The sequence below is a fragment of the Lottia gigantea genome, assembly GCF_000327385.1.
Source record: "Lottia gigantea unplaced genomic scaffold LOTGIsca_7, whole genome shotgun sequence".
NCBI classification, from domain to species: Eukaryota; Metazoa; Mollusca; class Gastropoda; family Lottiidae; genus Lottia; species Lottia gigantea.
The window spans coordinates 1963399-1978439 of NW_008710370.1; the positions used below are offsets into that span (position 1 = coordinate 1963399).

General features: G+C 32.6%; 3 protein-coding genes across 3 annotated transcripts; 1 reads left to right on the plus strand and 2 right to left on the minus strand.

Annotated features, from left to right (window-relative positions):
- Nucleotides 1-501: 501 nt before the first annotated feature.
- On the minus strand, nucleotides 502-657 carry LOTGIDRAFT_107826 (hypothetical protein; the record flags this gene model as incomplete). The annotated part of the gene is made up of 1 exon (XM_009065501.1): nucleotides 502-657. A coding segment is annotated over one exon (156 nt), but the record flags the coding sequence as incomplete, so codon positions are not given.
- Nucleotides 658-2903: 2246 nt separating this feature from the next.
- On the minus strand, nucleotides 2904-3353 carry LOTGIDRAFT_107697 (hypothetical protein; the record flags this gene model as incomplete). Its single annotated transcript, XM_009065502.1, has 1 exon — nucleotides 2904-3353. A coding segment is annotated over one exon (450 nt), but the record flags the coding sequence as incomplete, so codon positions are not given.
- A 3796-nt stretch (nucleotides 3354-7149) lies between these two features.
- LOTGIDRAFT_154993 (hypothetical protein) lies at nucleotides 7150-14866 on the plus strand (the record flags this gene model as incomplete). Its single annotated transcript, XM_009065503.1, has 5 exons — nucleotides 7150-7186; nucleotides 9699-9832; nucleotides 9910-10099; nucleotides 13313-13440; nucleotides 14831-14866. 5 exons carry the CDS (start codon nucleotides 7150-7152, stop codon nucleotides 14864-14866), a joined length of 525 nt encoding a protein of 174 aa, XP_009063751.1.
- Between the last annotated feature and the right edge of the window lie 175 nt (nucleotides 14867-15041).

The following is a 15041-nucleotide window of genomic DNA, read 5'->3' on the forward strand; positions in this document are numbered from 1 at the left end:
GATCTGTGTAATCTTTCATTTTGTTTTGATATCTTTTATGATAAGTTTTAATTTTATCATGATCTACTGTATCATTGTTCTTAAATAAAGGAATTTTAGTTTTAATGTCTCTAGAAAATAACAATTTAGCAGGAGTTTCATTTGTACAACTAGCAGGAAATGATCTATAACCTAACAAAATCTTATGCAATTCATCTTTCCAGTCCTTTCCTTCAGACTCAGCCGCTCTTAATCCTTTCTTTAAATAACGATGAAATCGTTTTCAATTTTTCCATTTGATTTGGGAAAATAAGGAGAGGATTTATTATGCTTAATATCACATGACTTGAGATAACATTCAAATTCTTCACTTACAAAAGATTTACCATTATCACTTACTAAACAATCAACATAACCAAATCTAGAAAATACTTGTTCTAAACATCTTATAATATTTCTAGATGAAATATCCTTAATGATAAAAGCTTCAGGATAACATGAATAATAATCAATGTACAATTCTTAATCAATTTGCTCATCCATGTAATACCAAAAGAAACGTTCTCTTAAAAATTTCTTGGTTCTTACAATACCCTGATGCGATTCATGTGCCAAATTTAAAATTTGCTTTTGTAAAGTAACAGGCATGACGATTCTATTGCCTCTTAACAATAAATTTTCACATTTAGAAAGCTCATTTCGTATTCTAAAATAAGGAATGAACTCTTTATCTTCTTCATATTTCCAATCAAAATTGTCTAGTTTGTTAATTACTTTTGTAAGAATTTTGTCTTTTAATGTTGCCTTTCTAATGTCATCTAAATTCAATGCATTTAAATTTTTAGTACACAAATACAAAACTTTTCTAATATCATCGGCTCACTGACAATACCTCGTATCCGCAAATATATGACTTTTCAGGAGAGACAAAAAACTCTTTTTCGTAAGTGTGGTGCTCAATACACAGATTGTTTTAAGAAAAAAGCGACATTGAAGACGCTTATAATTTGTCGTTTTAAAGGTACAAGCCTACATAAACGTGTTAAACTAACAGTGTAGATACGATAGTTTGGTTTTCAAAAAAGTTGACTATGTACATACGCCACATACGACACTTTGAATCTAAATCCGATCCTAATATTTACATAAAAATTGCAGTTACGATGTTTTGAAATTGAGTAGGAACTGGGTAAATTCCGTTTAAAATAGTGCCCGAGCCTCCTCTTCCACCTTACTATGCCATGCCACCCCACCCCACAAGCCTGAACTTCATTGTCACAAAACATTCCAAAAGGCATAAAAATTAAAGCTGGTTTACTTTAGAATAAATTTTAATGTAAATTGATTTCATTATGAATAAAACAATAAATTTTCAAACGTCTAGGCGTTGGGGATTGCGTCATAAAAGGCATGGTAATCTTTGGGGATAACAGATTTTAGTTCTTGCAGATGGGAATATTTACTTTGTTTAATTGGAAGGCGATGGGAGTGAAGCGGAGGGGGTATATCAAATTGTCGTGGGGGTGACTTCAGCCTGGCTTTTCGAGGTAAATCCTGAAGTGGCTCATTGAAGTCCAATTTAAACTGTATGGTGCCATCTGTATTGTAATGAAGTACGCGTATATCTGTGACTGTTGGGTCTCCTACTTTTGAGCCTGGTCGTGTGGATGAATAAAATTTGAAAGTAGAAAATTTCTTGAAGAAACTAAAGTCAACATATTTAACTTGATATGGATTTCGGGGACGGAAACATTTAATAATATCAACATAATTTTGCGGGGTGTAAATCGGGGAATTTTTAATCTTTCGTTCAATAACACTATGAACACTGTCCACTTTCATCTGTGTGTGACCTTTAATCAAATATTTGTGTGTTATATCAATGTTTTTAGCTGTGGCTATTTGTATCAAAGTGTTACTCAAAATTACATTTCTGTTCTGATAAGAACAGCCATCACTGTAGATAGTTAACGATTTTATCTGATTATCCTTCAATATATTAATAATATAATCATATAAACATGATGCAAAGGAATTTGCAGTTAAATCGCCCTCAGCTTCATGCCAAATATAACACATAACATCTGTGGTGGTTAAATCCAAAATGGTGGAATTATGACACGCCAATTTGGTTTTAAAATAAAGGGCACTAGCGTGTAATTTAGGGCTCAACAAATCTGACTGAAGGTCAATGGTGATCAACTTATGCTCTAGATTTTCTTGACATCTAGCTTTATCTTCAGACTTTTCTTTTCTGGCAGCTTCTTTATGTGATCACATTGATCTTTTTTCGGATTAAACAGGCCAATATTTTTCTCATTAAACACAGCTTTTAGTATACAAGACGATGCTGGTGTCTCTCCAGTAGCAGCACAATCATTCCTGTATGTTTGATAAACTTCTGAAAAGGTATGGAAGGTTGGCTCTAGGTACATCTTGCTACTCGTCGATCTGCAGTAATCCGATTCTAGTTTTGGTAATTTGTCAAGAAAGTTCTCTGCGCTTTCCCTCAAATTAGCATCGCCTTGCTTCCCTTCTATGTTTGTTTGGTGTTTATTCTGGCATACCATAACTGTCATCGGAAACTTTGGATAACCAACCATAAACTGTTTTTCCCCAATGCCAAGAGTTGAAAGAAATAGACTTTTACAAACTTGGACTCTCTCTTCATTCTTTCGCAAAAAGTACCTGTGGCTAACGTTTCTTCTAGAAGCAGTTGGTGCATCAGTTCTTCTTTGAACAGGTACAGATTGTATAAGTGAATTTACATACAGTTGATGTTCTTTCCAATCCAGCTTTTGCCAGAAACCAGACAATATCTCACTCCTATCTTCATCCGAAATTTTGGCACACTCTTTGTTTTTCTCACATTTCTTTGAACAAGTACGTGGTGTAAGTAATCTTTCCTGACTGTCCTTTCCAAAGACCCTCTTTCCTTCTTTTTTCTCAAGTCCTTTAAAACTTTTACCTTCCATTCTTCTCTGCTTTTGAATATTTTTATTCCAAATATCTGGATTCGACTCTCTTCTTTTTCTTTTCAATCTTTTAATTTGATCTATCATTTCTTCAGCTTCAGACTCTGATTGGTTTTTGGGTGGTTGGTACTCTGGGTCTCTGTCTGAGTTGTAATCATCTCCTGAACTTTCCGATTCTAGTATGTAACGTCCCTGATCTGTTTCAATTCTTGGTTCTGTTAAACTTTCAATTCTTGGTTCTGTTAAACTTTCAATTCTTGGTTCTGTTAAACTTTCAATTCTTGGTTCTGTTGAACTTTCAATTCTTGTTTCTGTTAAACTTTCAATTCTTGGTTCTGTTAAACTTTCAATTCTTGTTTCTGTTAAACTTTCAATTCTTGGTTCTGTTAAACTTTCAATTCTGTTAAACTTTCAATTCTTGTTTCTGTTAAACTTTCAATTCTTGGTTCTGTTAAACTTTCAATTGCTGACCTTGTAGGGCTACTTTCTAATCTCGTTTCTTCTGTAAAAGATTCCGTCAAAATTTCTAATTTTGATTTATCTTCCAGATCTTTCACAATCGTTTCTATTATTGGTTCAGTTAATAAGGTGCCTTTTAATGCTTCTATGATAACAAGTTCAAGGTCTGGATCCTCTGTATGACAACTTGATTCCACAGTTTGGGCTTTATGAAATGTTCTTACAGGATTTCTGCATAATGTATCGCTTTGTGAACGAAACTTTGGTTTAGTCATTTGTGCTTTAGATTGGATAGATTTTGCTTCATTTTGAACTTTTTCAGTGGCCAATTTAACCATCAACAAACCTCTGGAGAACATGATAACCTGCAATGAAATATACGATATTCATTATTCATGATAATCATATTCGTGTGGTATATTAAAAAAAACATACCAATAACAAAATATCGTATCTGCGTTTTAGGGCTATATAAAATGTGCAATACGAGATAATCATGTTATTACAAATTATCGTATCAGCATATACACTCTGATAAACGTGATTAATACAGTTTTATAATATTGTATTGCATTGTATTACTTTACCAAGGATATAATGGGGAAAAATAATAATAACACATGGGTATTTTAATATTACTTGTAAACAAGAGCATGGCGATCTCATAAGGCCTACTATTCAATATGACAATATAAAAGGCCATAAAAATGTAACACTGACTATTGTTTATTAGAAACACGTCAAACAGATAATGTTTAACGATTGGAAAATCTTAAAATAAGTTTCTTCTTACCAAATTGATGATTTTAACATAAAAATATCACGTCTTTGAAACTTTACGTCGACGTCGCCTTCATACAAGGTTTTGTCATAGTAAAAAATTGACCAATTACAATACGACATATTGGCACGTGTCATTACTTGCCACTTCTGATTGGACAAGAACTACGAGATTTTGTCACAGTATGCGCCTCTAAAAACCATTTACGATGGCCAAATAAAACAAAAAACTTAATTTTGCAGATACGAGGTTTTGTCAACGAGCTGATGTTATGTTTTATATGATTTATGATTTATTGTACTCATATAAATTTTGAAATACATATATATGGCTATATAGCATGAATGTTACCAGTTTTTGCAAGAACAACATGCATGGAATGCAGATTGTAAAAAATGAATGAGCAGAATTTGTTGAAAAAAGTACAAAGAAATTGAAATTTATACATTGTCTTTCTTTCCATATATACTAAAAGTGTATTAATGTAATGAAGAAACACCTAAGTACCTATAACATATGAAAATGATTTCTTTTTATTATAGAAATAAGAAAAATAAATCTGAGGTGAATCAGTAAATAGAGTGATTTATTCTCTTCTGAATAGATGATTTAATCCAAGTAAAATGTTGCTTGATAGGAACTTTTTACATAAAATATTTTCCCTCCTCCTGGTCAAATTAAAACATTATAAAAAAAATAAATAATAACACTATTTTTTAGACAATAGTGCTATGGGGTGGTTTAGGGAATAGATAATTAATGAAAAGTATTTTTTAATGAAAGAATGGCTATATTTACATGACTTCCAAATTAGGGAGTTTTGAGGTAAATTAAAATAAAAATTAAGAAAGGATCCATTACACAACACTATACAATATCAGCATTATAAGTCCATGATCTTTTACACCTATAGCAACAATAAATCTTTATCAGATGTTGTGCTGAATAAATTATGAACATTTTCTGGTTTTTTAATTTTTTCAATTCTTGTTGTCAACCTCTTTAAATTATGCAATATTAATCTGAAATGCCCAAAGGGCATAGATGGAATATAATTTAACTCTCAGCGATAAACCCTAAGCTAAGTATAAGAGAAATTATATGAATATATTAATCTTCCCTCCCTAGTCCCTCCCGGGTTATATGTTTATATAATTTCCTCCCTAGTCCCTCCTGGGTTATATGTTTATATAATTTAAGGTTGACCACATGCCTGGCTTTAAATAGACACTGACAAGAGGTTGCTGGGCCTGACATCAACTATGAACACGTCACATAGGTCAGGGCTCATGTTCGAATGCACTGCTTTGTTTTGCAAATGACTATTTTTTTTTTTTGTCAACTTCTGGTCACGCTCCCCAGCCAAAACTGCATATGTCACACATTATCTGACATGATCCTCTGTTGGGTGTCTATAAAACTAAGACCTAAGACTCTATAAAATTAAGACCCAACTATAAAACTAAGACCCATAGGGCTATAAAACTAAGACCTAACTATAAAACTAAGACCCAACTAGAAAACTAAGACCCAATTAGAAAACTAAGACCCATAGGACTACAAAACTAAGACCCAAAATTTTTAAATATGTTATAATTTAGAGTAAATAAAACAGTTCTTTTCAAAACCTGAAATGAAATGGAGTCGTGGCAAACGCCATGCAGTGTGCAATGATGGGAATTTTTTCAGGATCTTTATTGTGAACAGCCAATAGTACATGGGGCCTCGGTTTATTGTCTCATCCGAACGACTAGACGCTTCTTCTATGTCAGCCCCTCCAACCTGCATCGCTGAAAGGGGGAAAAATCCGAATGTATCATCTCGACCCGGCACGTGCCTGAGACGTGAGCTTGGACAATTTCAAGCTCATGTTATGTAATAAGGCTACAAATTGCTATTATATAATTTACTTCAACTTGCCCGAACTCGCAGATACTCTTGTTGTTTACCATTTAGTATTTATCTCGATCTTCCTGGCTGATACGTCGCTGGCTCTGTATGCGTGTATCTGCACAGTGTCCGATAATTTTACCCACCCACTCTTTTTTTTTGATTTTATTGTATTTTATTATACTTATATGTGTTATTGACCCTTGTTTTTGTCTCATTTTAAGACTGAGAATGTTTGTATTACCCCTCGCTCATTTTACCTTATTTTGTCAAGTAATCTTTTAGATGCGAGTATCCATTGGTTTAACGATTTAAGAATAAAGTCTTATTACACCCAAACCAAATGTTCTTATTATGTTTGGTGATACGAAACATTAAATAATCTTTTTGTTTTACAAAATTAAATTTTGTGACTGTGACTTGTGAAAAATCCGTACAAGCAAAACAATTCCATTAATCAAAATCGCATCCAAAAACATGGAAAACCGACCATGGCCCGACAACCCTATTTCCACTTTTTATTTGACTAATTGAAATAACCCCAGGCACCCGTCGCAATACCGCGTCGTTTGTGCTCATGCCCCCTACATTAATCGAAGCATCGGCCACTATAACATTTAATGCAGTAACAAACTTTTCTGAGAAATCTGAAATTACATCTTGTAATTTCGAATTGAAATTTCGAAATGTCCAAAATATATTTAAACGGGCAGATTTTTTAGGTTGCTTTTGGTCTTGAATCTTCAAAACTACTAAAACTATACAAAAATCTATATAAAAATGATAATTAATCATTCATTCAAATAGACTTAAACAAAAAATTTAACTTTTTCTTTTATTTCACACACAAGCTTATCTTCTTTCTAAAAAATTAGTGTATCCAAATTTGAGCTTCTTGCTGATATAGCCTCTGACGGAAGGAATTCTTCCGTCACAGCTGTGTGTAGACGAAATGGGACAGGATAATGAAGTCTACTGTATACACATGACGTCATTGTTGAGTCATTGAAATATTCAAGTCTCTCAAAATCGAATCGATGAGATCACATTCAAATATTTATAATCATGGATACACTAAGATTTGAAGGCAATAATTTATACGGTAAGTTGTGAACAGTATTACTGATTAGATAAGCGGAACAATTCAAGTTTCTGTGACCAAAATTTGATTTAACATCAGAATTCTAGCTCCCAGTACTTTAAATAGCAATTGTTAACCATCCCACTTTGTTGAGTTTAACCGTGAATTAAAGTAGGCCTAAGCGCATCATGTCATTCCTTTCTATACACCCAAATTATAATGTCTGTCCATCCGTCCATCCGTCCAAAAATGGCTTGTGAGCGCGATAGAAACTACAATTTTTATCTTATTTGAATGAAATTTGGTGTGATCATTTATATTGATGAGATCTTGGACAAGTTCGAAATTGACGATTTTTCGATCGACGGTTTATGAGTTATTGCCCTTGACTTTGACTAATTATTGCCCTGGACTTACTAAAACACGTCAAAATCAATATTTGACAGGTTAGATTTTTAGTTAAATTTGACATAGATTGACAAGCGCCCTTGATTAACTTAAAATTTATCAAGGAAGTCGGCGTATCTTGCTAGGCAACTACTACTACATGATTTACAGGTGAGTGGAGATTATGTCCGTGACAACATATTAGGCTCACATATTATTTTTTAACGCATACAAAGGATATAGTCACAAAATTTCAAATTGAAAATAAGAAAGATTATTCATTGTTTTGTATTTTCATTCATTATAAGAACATTCCAACTTTTTATTGTAGCCAGCGTAAAGTAAACAACAAGACTTTACTAGGCCTAGTTGAAAGAAATAAAGAAAAATGTAAATGGCAAAATTTCGAGGCAAATCATTAAGTTCCAATGCTTGTGTGCAAGAATCTCTATATCATCTCTAAAATACTATATTCATAAATTAAACTTAATGGATACTCTGTGTGTAGGTTTTAAGTTAAACGTCGTTTCGTAGTCGTCACGTCCTTGCCGACAAAAAGTCTCATGATTTGACGTCACGTGACTTTATTTTGGGCTTATAGAAGATGTCAACAATGTTGCCGTTAGGCTACTGCAGCAATTTCTCAATTCGATAATTTGCGAAGCAACAATGGGGCTTGGTGGTAATAATTAATGTGAACACTCCATTAATACAAAGAAAGAAATATGGGTTGAGGCACAAAGGGAGAGGGTATTGGGGGACTTACAGAAAACTTACATAAAATCATCTGCGACTGGCACAAGACATTTTTTAAATGCCCAAGACTAAAGCACATAGAAATCGAATTCAGTAATTTTTGAATCAACCAGATAATCAGTGGCGGATTAAGATTAGTCCTATGGGTCTTAGTTTTCTAGTTGGGTCTTAGTTTTATAGCCCTTTGGGTCTTAGTTTTATAGCCCTTTGGGTCTTAGTTTTATAGTCCTATGGGTCTTAGTTTATAGCCCTATGGGTCTTAGTTAACAATTCATAATTTTTTTCGAATTGCTGCTCTAATTCTAAATGTATTTTGAACGTAATTTTTTTTCTGTTCATTACTTTAAACAAATGACTAAAATAGCACTCCGATTTTTGAATTTCGATTTTGCTTTCGAGTTATTTCCGGTTGATTTTTTTTCAATATTGTCCAAAACTTTGAAGGCTCATATCTCTTGACCTTAGCCTTTGGTGACCTTGTGACCAGAACAAAAGTTGTAGCCTTAGACGAGATCTATCCGAATATGTCATTTTTTTTGTTGTGTAATGTTAACTTCCGGTTCTATAGGCAATTGAAAATTGCTATTTTTAACTTTGAAGAGATCTGTCACGTGACCTAATTAACATATGACAAAATTTCTTATATATTCTTAGAGTGCATGACCTCTCCTTTTTGGTGATATATCACACTTGATATTTTGATCAATATTGCGTTTTTTAAAAATTGAAAATTTTGTACTGACTTCTAAGTAAATTCACAGTGTCTTTAATCCACCGACAGTCACCGTTGCCTAAAAAAACTTTTAACTACGAATATCTCCTGATCTAATGATTGTAAACACTAGAAATTTTGAACATTATTCAACATTGTACACATTATTAGAGACAAAACAAAATTTTTGAAGTGGGCATGGCAAATCCGGGTTACTTTACCTTTGCAAGGTTTAAGGTCATTGATCTAGGATGTCCATTCATACTTTTATCTTTGACATATTCTTCCGCTTTTTCAGACTTCCGAAAACAGCAATTTTTAAAACTTTTAAGGCTAATATCTCTTATTTGACCTTTGTTGACCTCTTGATCAGAACAAAAGTTATTGTGCTTGTTGAGACCTATTCGAATTTATACTACCGAATAATAACACATTCTAGTACCCAATGGTATCAAATTCATGCGTCTTTTCACGTTTATCGATTTTTTACTACCGAATGTTCACAAACTTTTTTTTCAGTAAGAAATCCCGCTTTAAAATGCTACGTTTCACTGATATATATCATCTAGAATATGCACTGCACAGTTCGAGTTTTTATTGCTTTCTTTCTTTTGTGTACTTTATGTACGAAATAAATAAATTATTATTATTATCACCTGTAACGTAAAATATTGATAGTTGGTGTTTTGCCCACACTTTACAAGCTGGTTAATCCTAATAAGTCACCATTTCACTCTTTGAAATATGACATCTTACATGATATCTCCGCCGTCAACAGTGGAATAAAATTACAATCAAACTTCACCTTACAGGTAAAGTTGATATTGGGTTTCTATTACTTTATTACTACAAACATAGCACTCATTTTCATTGAATTATCATATTTCAGTGTGAAGAGGAGCAAAGTAAAGATACATTAGAAGTTTATGGAAGTGTAACATGTAAAGCAGAAATTGATGGAGTTACTTCAGATATAACATTTAATATATCATATTTAAATGAAGGGTTGACAGCTCCATTAGATAATCTTGTAATCCACCATTGTGTTCAGTCTGTTGACTCTGATATCATTCAAAAAGGTAGGCTTAACCTTCCAGGTGAAACCTAAAATCGTATATATATGGAGTGTAAACCAGGGTCTCTGAAGTCATTGCTTTCTTAATCTATGCTTATGGTGTGGTATCCAGGTGAAAGTTATAGAAATATCTCTTGAGTATTCAATATTTTGTATGGCCTCAATCTGCCTAGAAATTTTTGGCAATTCTTGACAGATTTTGATGAAACTTGATGTGAGTGTTACTAATCACCCAAGGATTACCCTTGATTAATCAGAAAAATGAGTGTTAGCTATCACCCAAGGATGAATCGAAAAATCGAAAAATAATTAGTATGAGTCATTGCCATTGATTTTGACAAATTGACTGTGAATGTTTGTTATCAACCACTGATGAAGCCTATCGAAAATCAGAAAAAAATCTAATTAGTATGAGTTATTGCCCTTGTTCTTGAAAACGCGTTCAATTTTTAGCTCGTATATAGTCTAGGAAGCACAATTCTTGATGGATTTGGATGAAACTAGGTGTGAGTGTTACTGTTAGTTATCACCCAAGGATGAACCCTATAAAAAATTAGAATCGAATAATATTTAGAAAGAGTATTTGCCCCTCTTCTTGAAAACATGTTCAATTTTTAGCTTGTAAACACAGGTTGAGTTATTGACAGATTTGATGAAAATTGGTGTGTTTGTAATCACCCAAGGAGGAACCCTAATGAAAATCAGCACAATGGAAAAATATTTAGTATGAGTCATTGCCCTTGTTCTTGAAAACACATTAATTTTTTAGCCCGTAAACATTCTGGAAGGTTGAATTATTGACAGATTTTGACAAAACTTGGTGTGAAGTGTTTGTAATCACTCAAAGATGAACTCTATGGAAAATCTGAAAAATCGAAAAATATTTAGTATGAGTTACTCAATATTATTCAGTATCGCCCTAAAGAAGTGTATGACTGAAGGTTGAATGTTTCATATTGTTAATTGTTACTGTATTGCCAAATATTTTTATTGAAAATCAAAGCTGCCTGTGGGATATATAACCTTGCCTGGCAAGCTATCTTTATATTTTCCTGATCAGACATCTGATAATGACATCCTACACAGACCTCCTCCAAAGATGATTATTAGACTTGACAAACTTTCCACCATAAACCTAAACATAATAACAGACTAGAACTGTTCTAATAACAGTACTGATGCAGGGCGGGTTACGACATTCAGGTACATACGAAGATGGTCTATTGCAATTACATTGATGTAAATACTTTTCTGCATCTCTAAATGCAAATATCCAAAAGTGCCTTGAGTTTCAAGTATATTGACTAGGAATAAAAGAATATTTGTCAATTAATAAAGACCAAGTTTGATGAAATCCGGATAAAAAATAATAGATTTGGTAATGCGCATGTGCACAACAAAAATTCAATATTTCCAACAAATTTAGAATTGGATATGATACACATACATACCAAGTTTGTTTAAATTCGGATAAGAAATTAGTGAGTTGGTAATGCGCATGCGCACAACAAAAATTTCCAACAAATTTAGAATTGGATTATACACATACATACCAAGTTTGATGAAATTCTGATAAGAATTAAGAAAGTTGGTAATGCGCATGCGCACAACAAAAAATTAATATTTTTATCAAATTTAGAATTGGATTATACACATACATACCAAGTTTGATGAAATTCTGATAAGAATTAAGAAAGTTGGTAATGCGCATGCGCAGAACAAAAATTCCATATTTCCATCAAATTCAGAATTCGATTATACACATACATACCAAGTTTGATAAAATTCGGATAAGAGATAAGAAAGTTGGTAATGCGCATGCGCACAACAAAAATTCAATATTTGCATCGAATTCAGAATTTGATTATACACATACATACCAAGTTTGGTACAGTGCTAGAGAGGCTTTGCTGTTATAACTTGCAAAAAATATAGCAAATTTGCATAATTTAAAGTGCCACAGTATAACGTTACGTTTATGCAATACAATGCAGAAAATTGTATGTAAATCGAGCTGTAAATAAGCATACCAGTGCTTTCCGTAGTTAGTCATAGTGGTACACCTCTACGCTTTCCGTTTTTTCAAATATGTACTGTTTGACATTTAAAATCTAATGACTGCGGAGTATAGGTACGACATAGTTAAAATATATCCATACCATGTACAGTTTCGTCTGTGAGCTCTGTCAAGAATTCGAAAAAAAAAAAAAAAAATTTTTTCGATTAACGGAAACAAAGCAGAGTGTTTGTAACCTGCAAATAATACTAAGAATAGTAATTTGTGGATAAATTACCATTGAATACATCAATTTGATAATCGAGAATTATTTGTTTATCTTGTAAATCTCTCCAGAAGTAGGTTATTTCCTATCAAATTGATGTATTCCAATGCTTATATCCACAGTCCCTACTTGTGACCTAGGCGAGTGCTTCTATAAGATAGTATGTCTTATAAAACCTTATACCAATATAATCTTAATATACTATTAGGGCATTATTGCTGACATTCCTTAATACACATAACATATATCTCATTGTCCTGTATCAGTACTTGACTATACATATATCTATAAACATCATCCAAATGCTTAAAATTTGAACCTAATCGTGACAATGGTAATATATCCACAAGTACTATTTTTAGTATTATTCTGTTGTTATGTTTAGGTTTATGGTGGAAAGTTTGACAAGACTAATAATGATCTTTGGAGGAGGTCTGTGGAGTTAATGAAAGGGGATCTAATCTCCCATGGACAAGAACATTACTCAGATTTTTATTCCTATTGTGAGCAGTCACCAAACGTTTAGTATTTGATGTTAGGGAATTCGTCCTGAAGTTTTTTATAGAAGCATTTGACAATCACAGATGTATATTGCCCTCACCCATGTCTGTCTGTCCATCCGTCTTGACAAATTTTGATGAAACTTGGTGTGAATGTTCGTTATCACCCTAGGATGAACCCTATTGATAATCAGAAGAATCCAAAAAATATTTAGTAGGTGTTACTGCCCCTGTTCTTGAGAAAGCGTTCAATTTTTAGCTTGTAAACACTTTGGTGTGAGTGTGAACACCCAAGGATTGAAGGTATAATTTGATTGTCATGCTGTATATTTAGGCTTTTTTCTATAACTGTTTGTAATTGGTCTGTCCAGAATAGATAATACATAGCAGACAAAACTATAAATTCCTTGAAATTTTATTTTCAATATTTTTCAGACAGTTCAAATGTCAGGCCATTACCAAGACGAATTAGATTTCTACCACCATATGATGTCTTTACATTATGTCAGTATACTGTAACTCATGTTCAGGAATTACCTATATTTGGTGTATATAAAATGAAGGTATAATAACATTTGATATGTATGAAAAAGTTTATTTTTATACCCACTTCGTCGTCAATTGTCATCACCCCTTTGTGTCCTTTTGACTGTCTGTCCGTTCACATTTCTTGTAGACAAGGCTACAGTTTTTATCTAATCTTAATGTTATTGGTATGTATGTATATATTGATGTGATCTCGCTCAAATTCGAACTTGGCTCGTTTTGGATGAACAGTTTTTTAGTAATTGCTTTTACTTAGTAAAAACATATCAAATTTAGCTAGTAAACACAAAAGGAGCTACAGCTTTTATCTTATCTTACAGGATTTAAGACATGAAATAAATGAGAAATTTGTGGAGCATGGCATGGCTTGGTTAATATATTAGGCAGAAAATTTTTATATCTGCAGTACAAAAACTGCAAAAAAAGACAATTTCAATCAAGCTGTGCAACCAAGCCTATCTTAAATTGGGTCTGCCTTACATGACCTTGTGACGTCATAGAAGACAAGAAAGAGAGTTGACTCTATGTTAGTAGCGAGAAGCTGTTTCAGTTTGCTAAATATCTGAAAGGAAATTTTTGATATTTTAGACAAGGATCACAACTCTTTAGAGTCCGACAGCAGCTACTACAATGACAACAAGTAGGCAAGACATTTTTTACAAAATAGCTAACTTTTGACGGATTTGCTGACACAACGTCATCACAAGCGAGCAGTCAGTGAATCAGACATTTTAATAATAGAAGTATTAGGCTTTGACAAATTTCATGCTAATGTGTAAATTGAAGAGTTTTTTTCAACTTTTTGCTCTAGCCATGTCTTTTACTGAAGCAAAGAATATATGACACTGGTAGCAGAGTTTCTGACCACCACTTCTATTTGAAACAAATCGCACGTTCACTTGTACATTAGCCATGATGCAAGGAAATAGTGATATAATATGTCTGTTGTTATATACATGCTTCACTTATGTTCACTCACTTTATTCAATTTTAAAATTATATTCAACATTTTGACACGTGAACTTGTATCACTAATATTTTCTCTAAGTTAGGTTAACATGGTTTATATCATTATCTGCCCTAATCTATAATTCGAAAATTTAATTTGGATAATCTGCCGAGAAAGTGGAAACAAACAGAAATTACAATACAGGAAACAAATCTTAATCCTTCATTTGAATGGCTGGTTGGAGAATTTAACCTATTTAAGATTTATTGTCACTCTATGTAATCTATAGGACATTTTGGTTACACTTCTTCATTCGTGTAACAGAGAAAACCAGTGACAGGAAAACTTGATATAAAATAGTTTATTTACAACAGCAAATAAATAGCAAATACTTCGGTATATAGATATAATGTATATATTATAAACTCTGAAATAAATAAATATAATAACTATTTTAGACACTAGGAAATAACCCAAACGATAGTTTTATGTAATGGAAATAAATATGCTGCAGTTTTAAAATCGGATAAGATTAATATTTACAATTTAACCTATTTCAATTAGATACAATGCTTACCCTAATTCCTAGGAGTTTTAATTCAAAGTAGTATTTCAATATAATCATCCTCTGTGAAACTATAAATATTCAACACATGAAACTCAATGCTT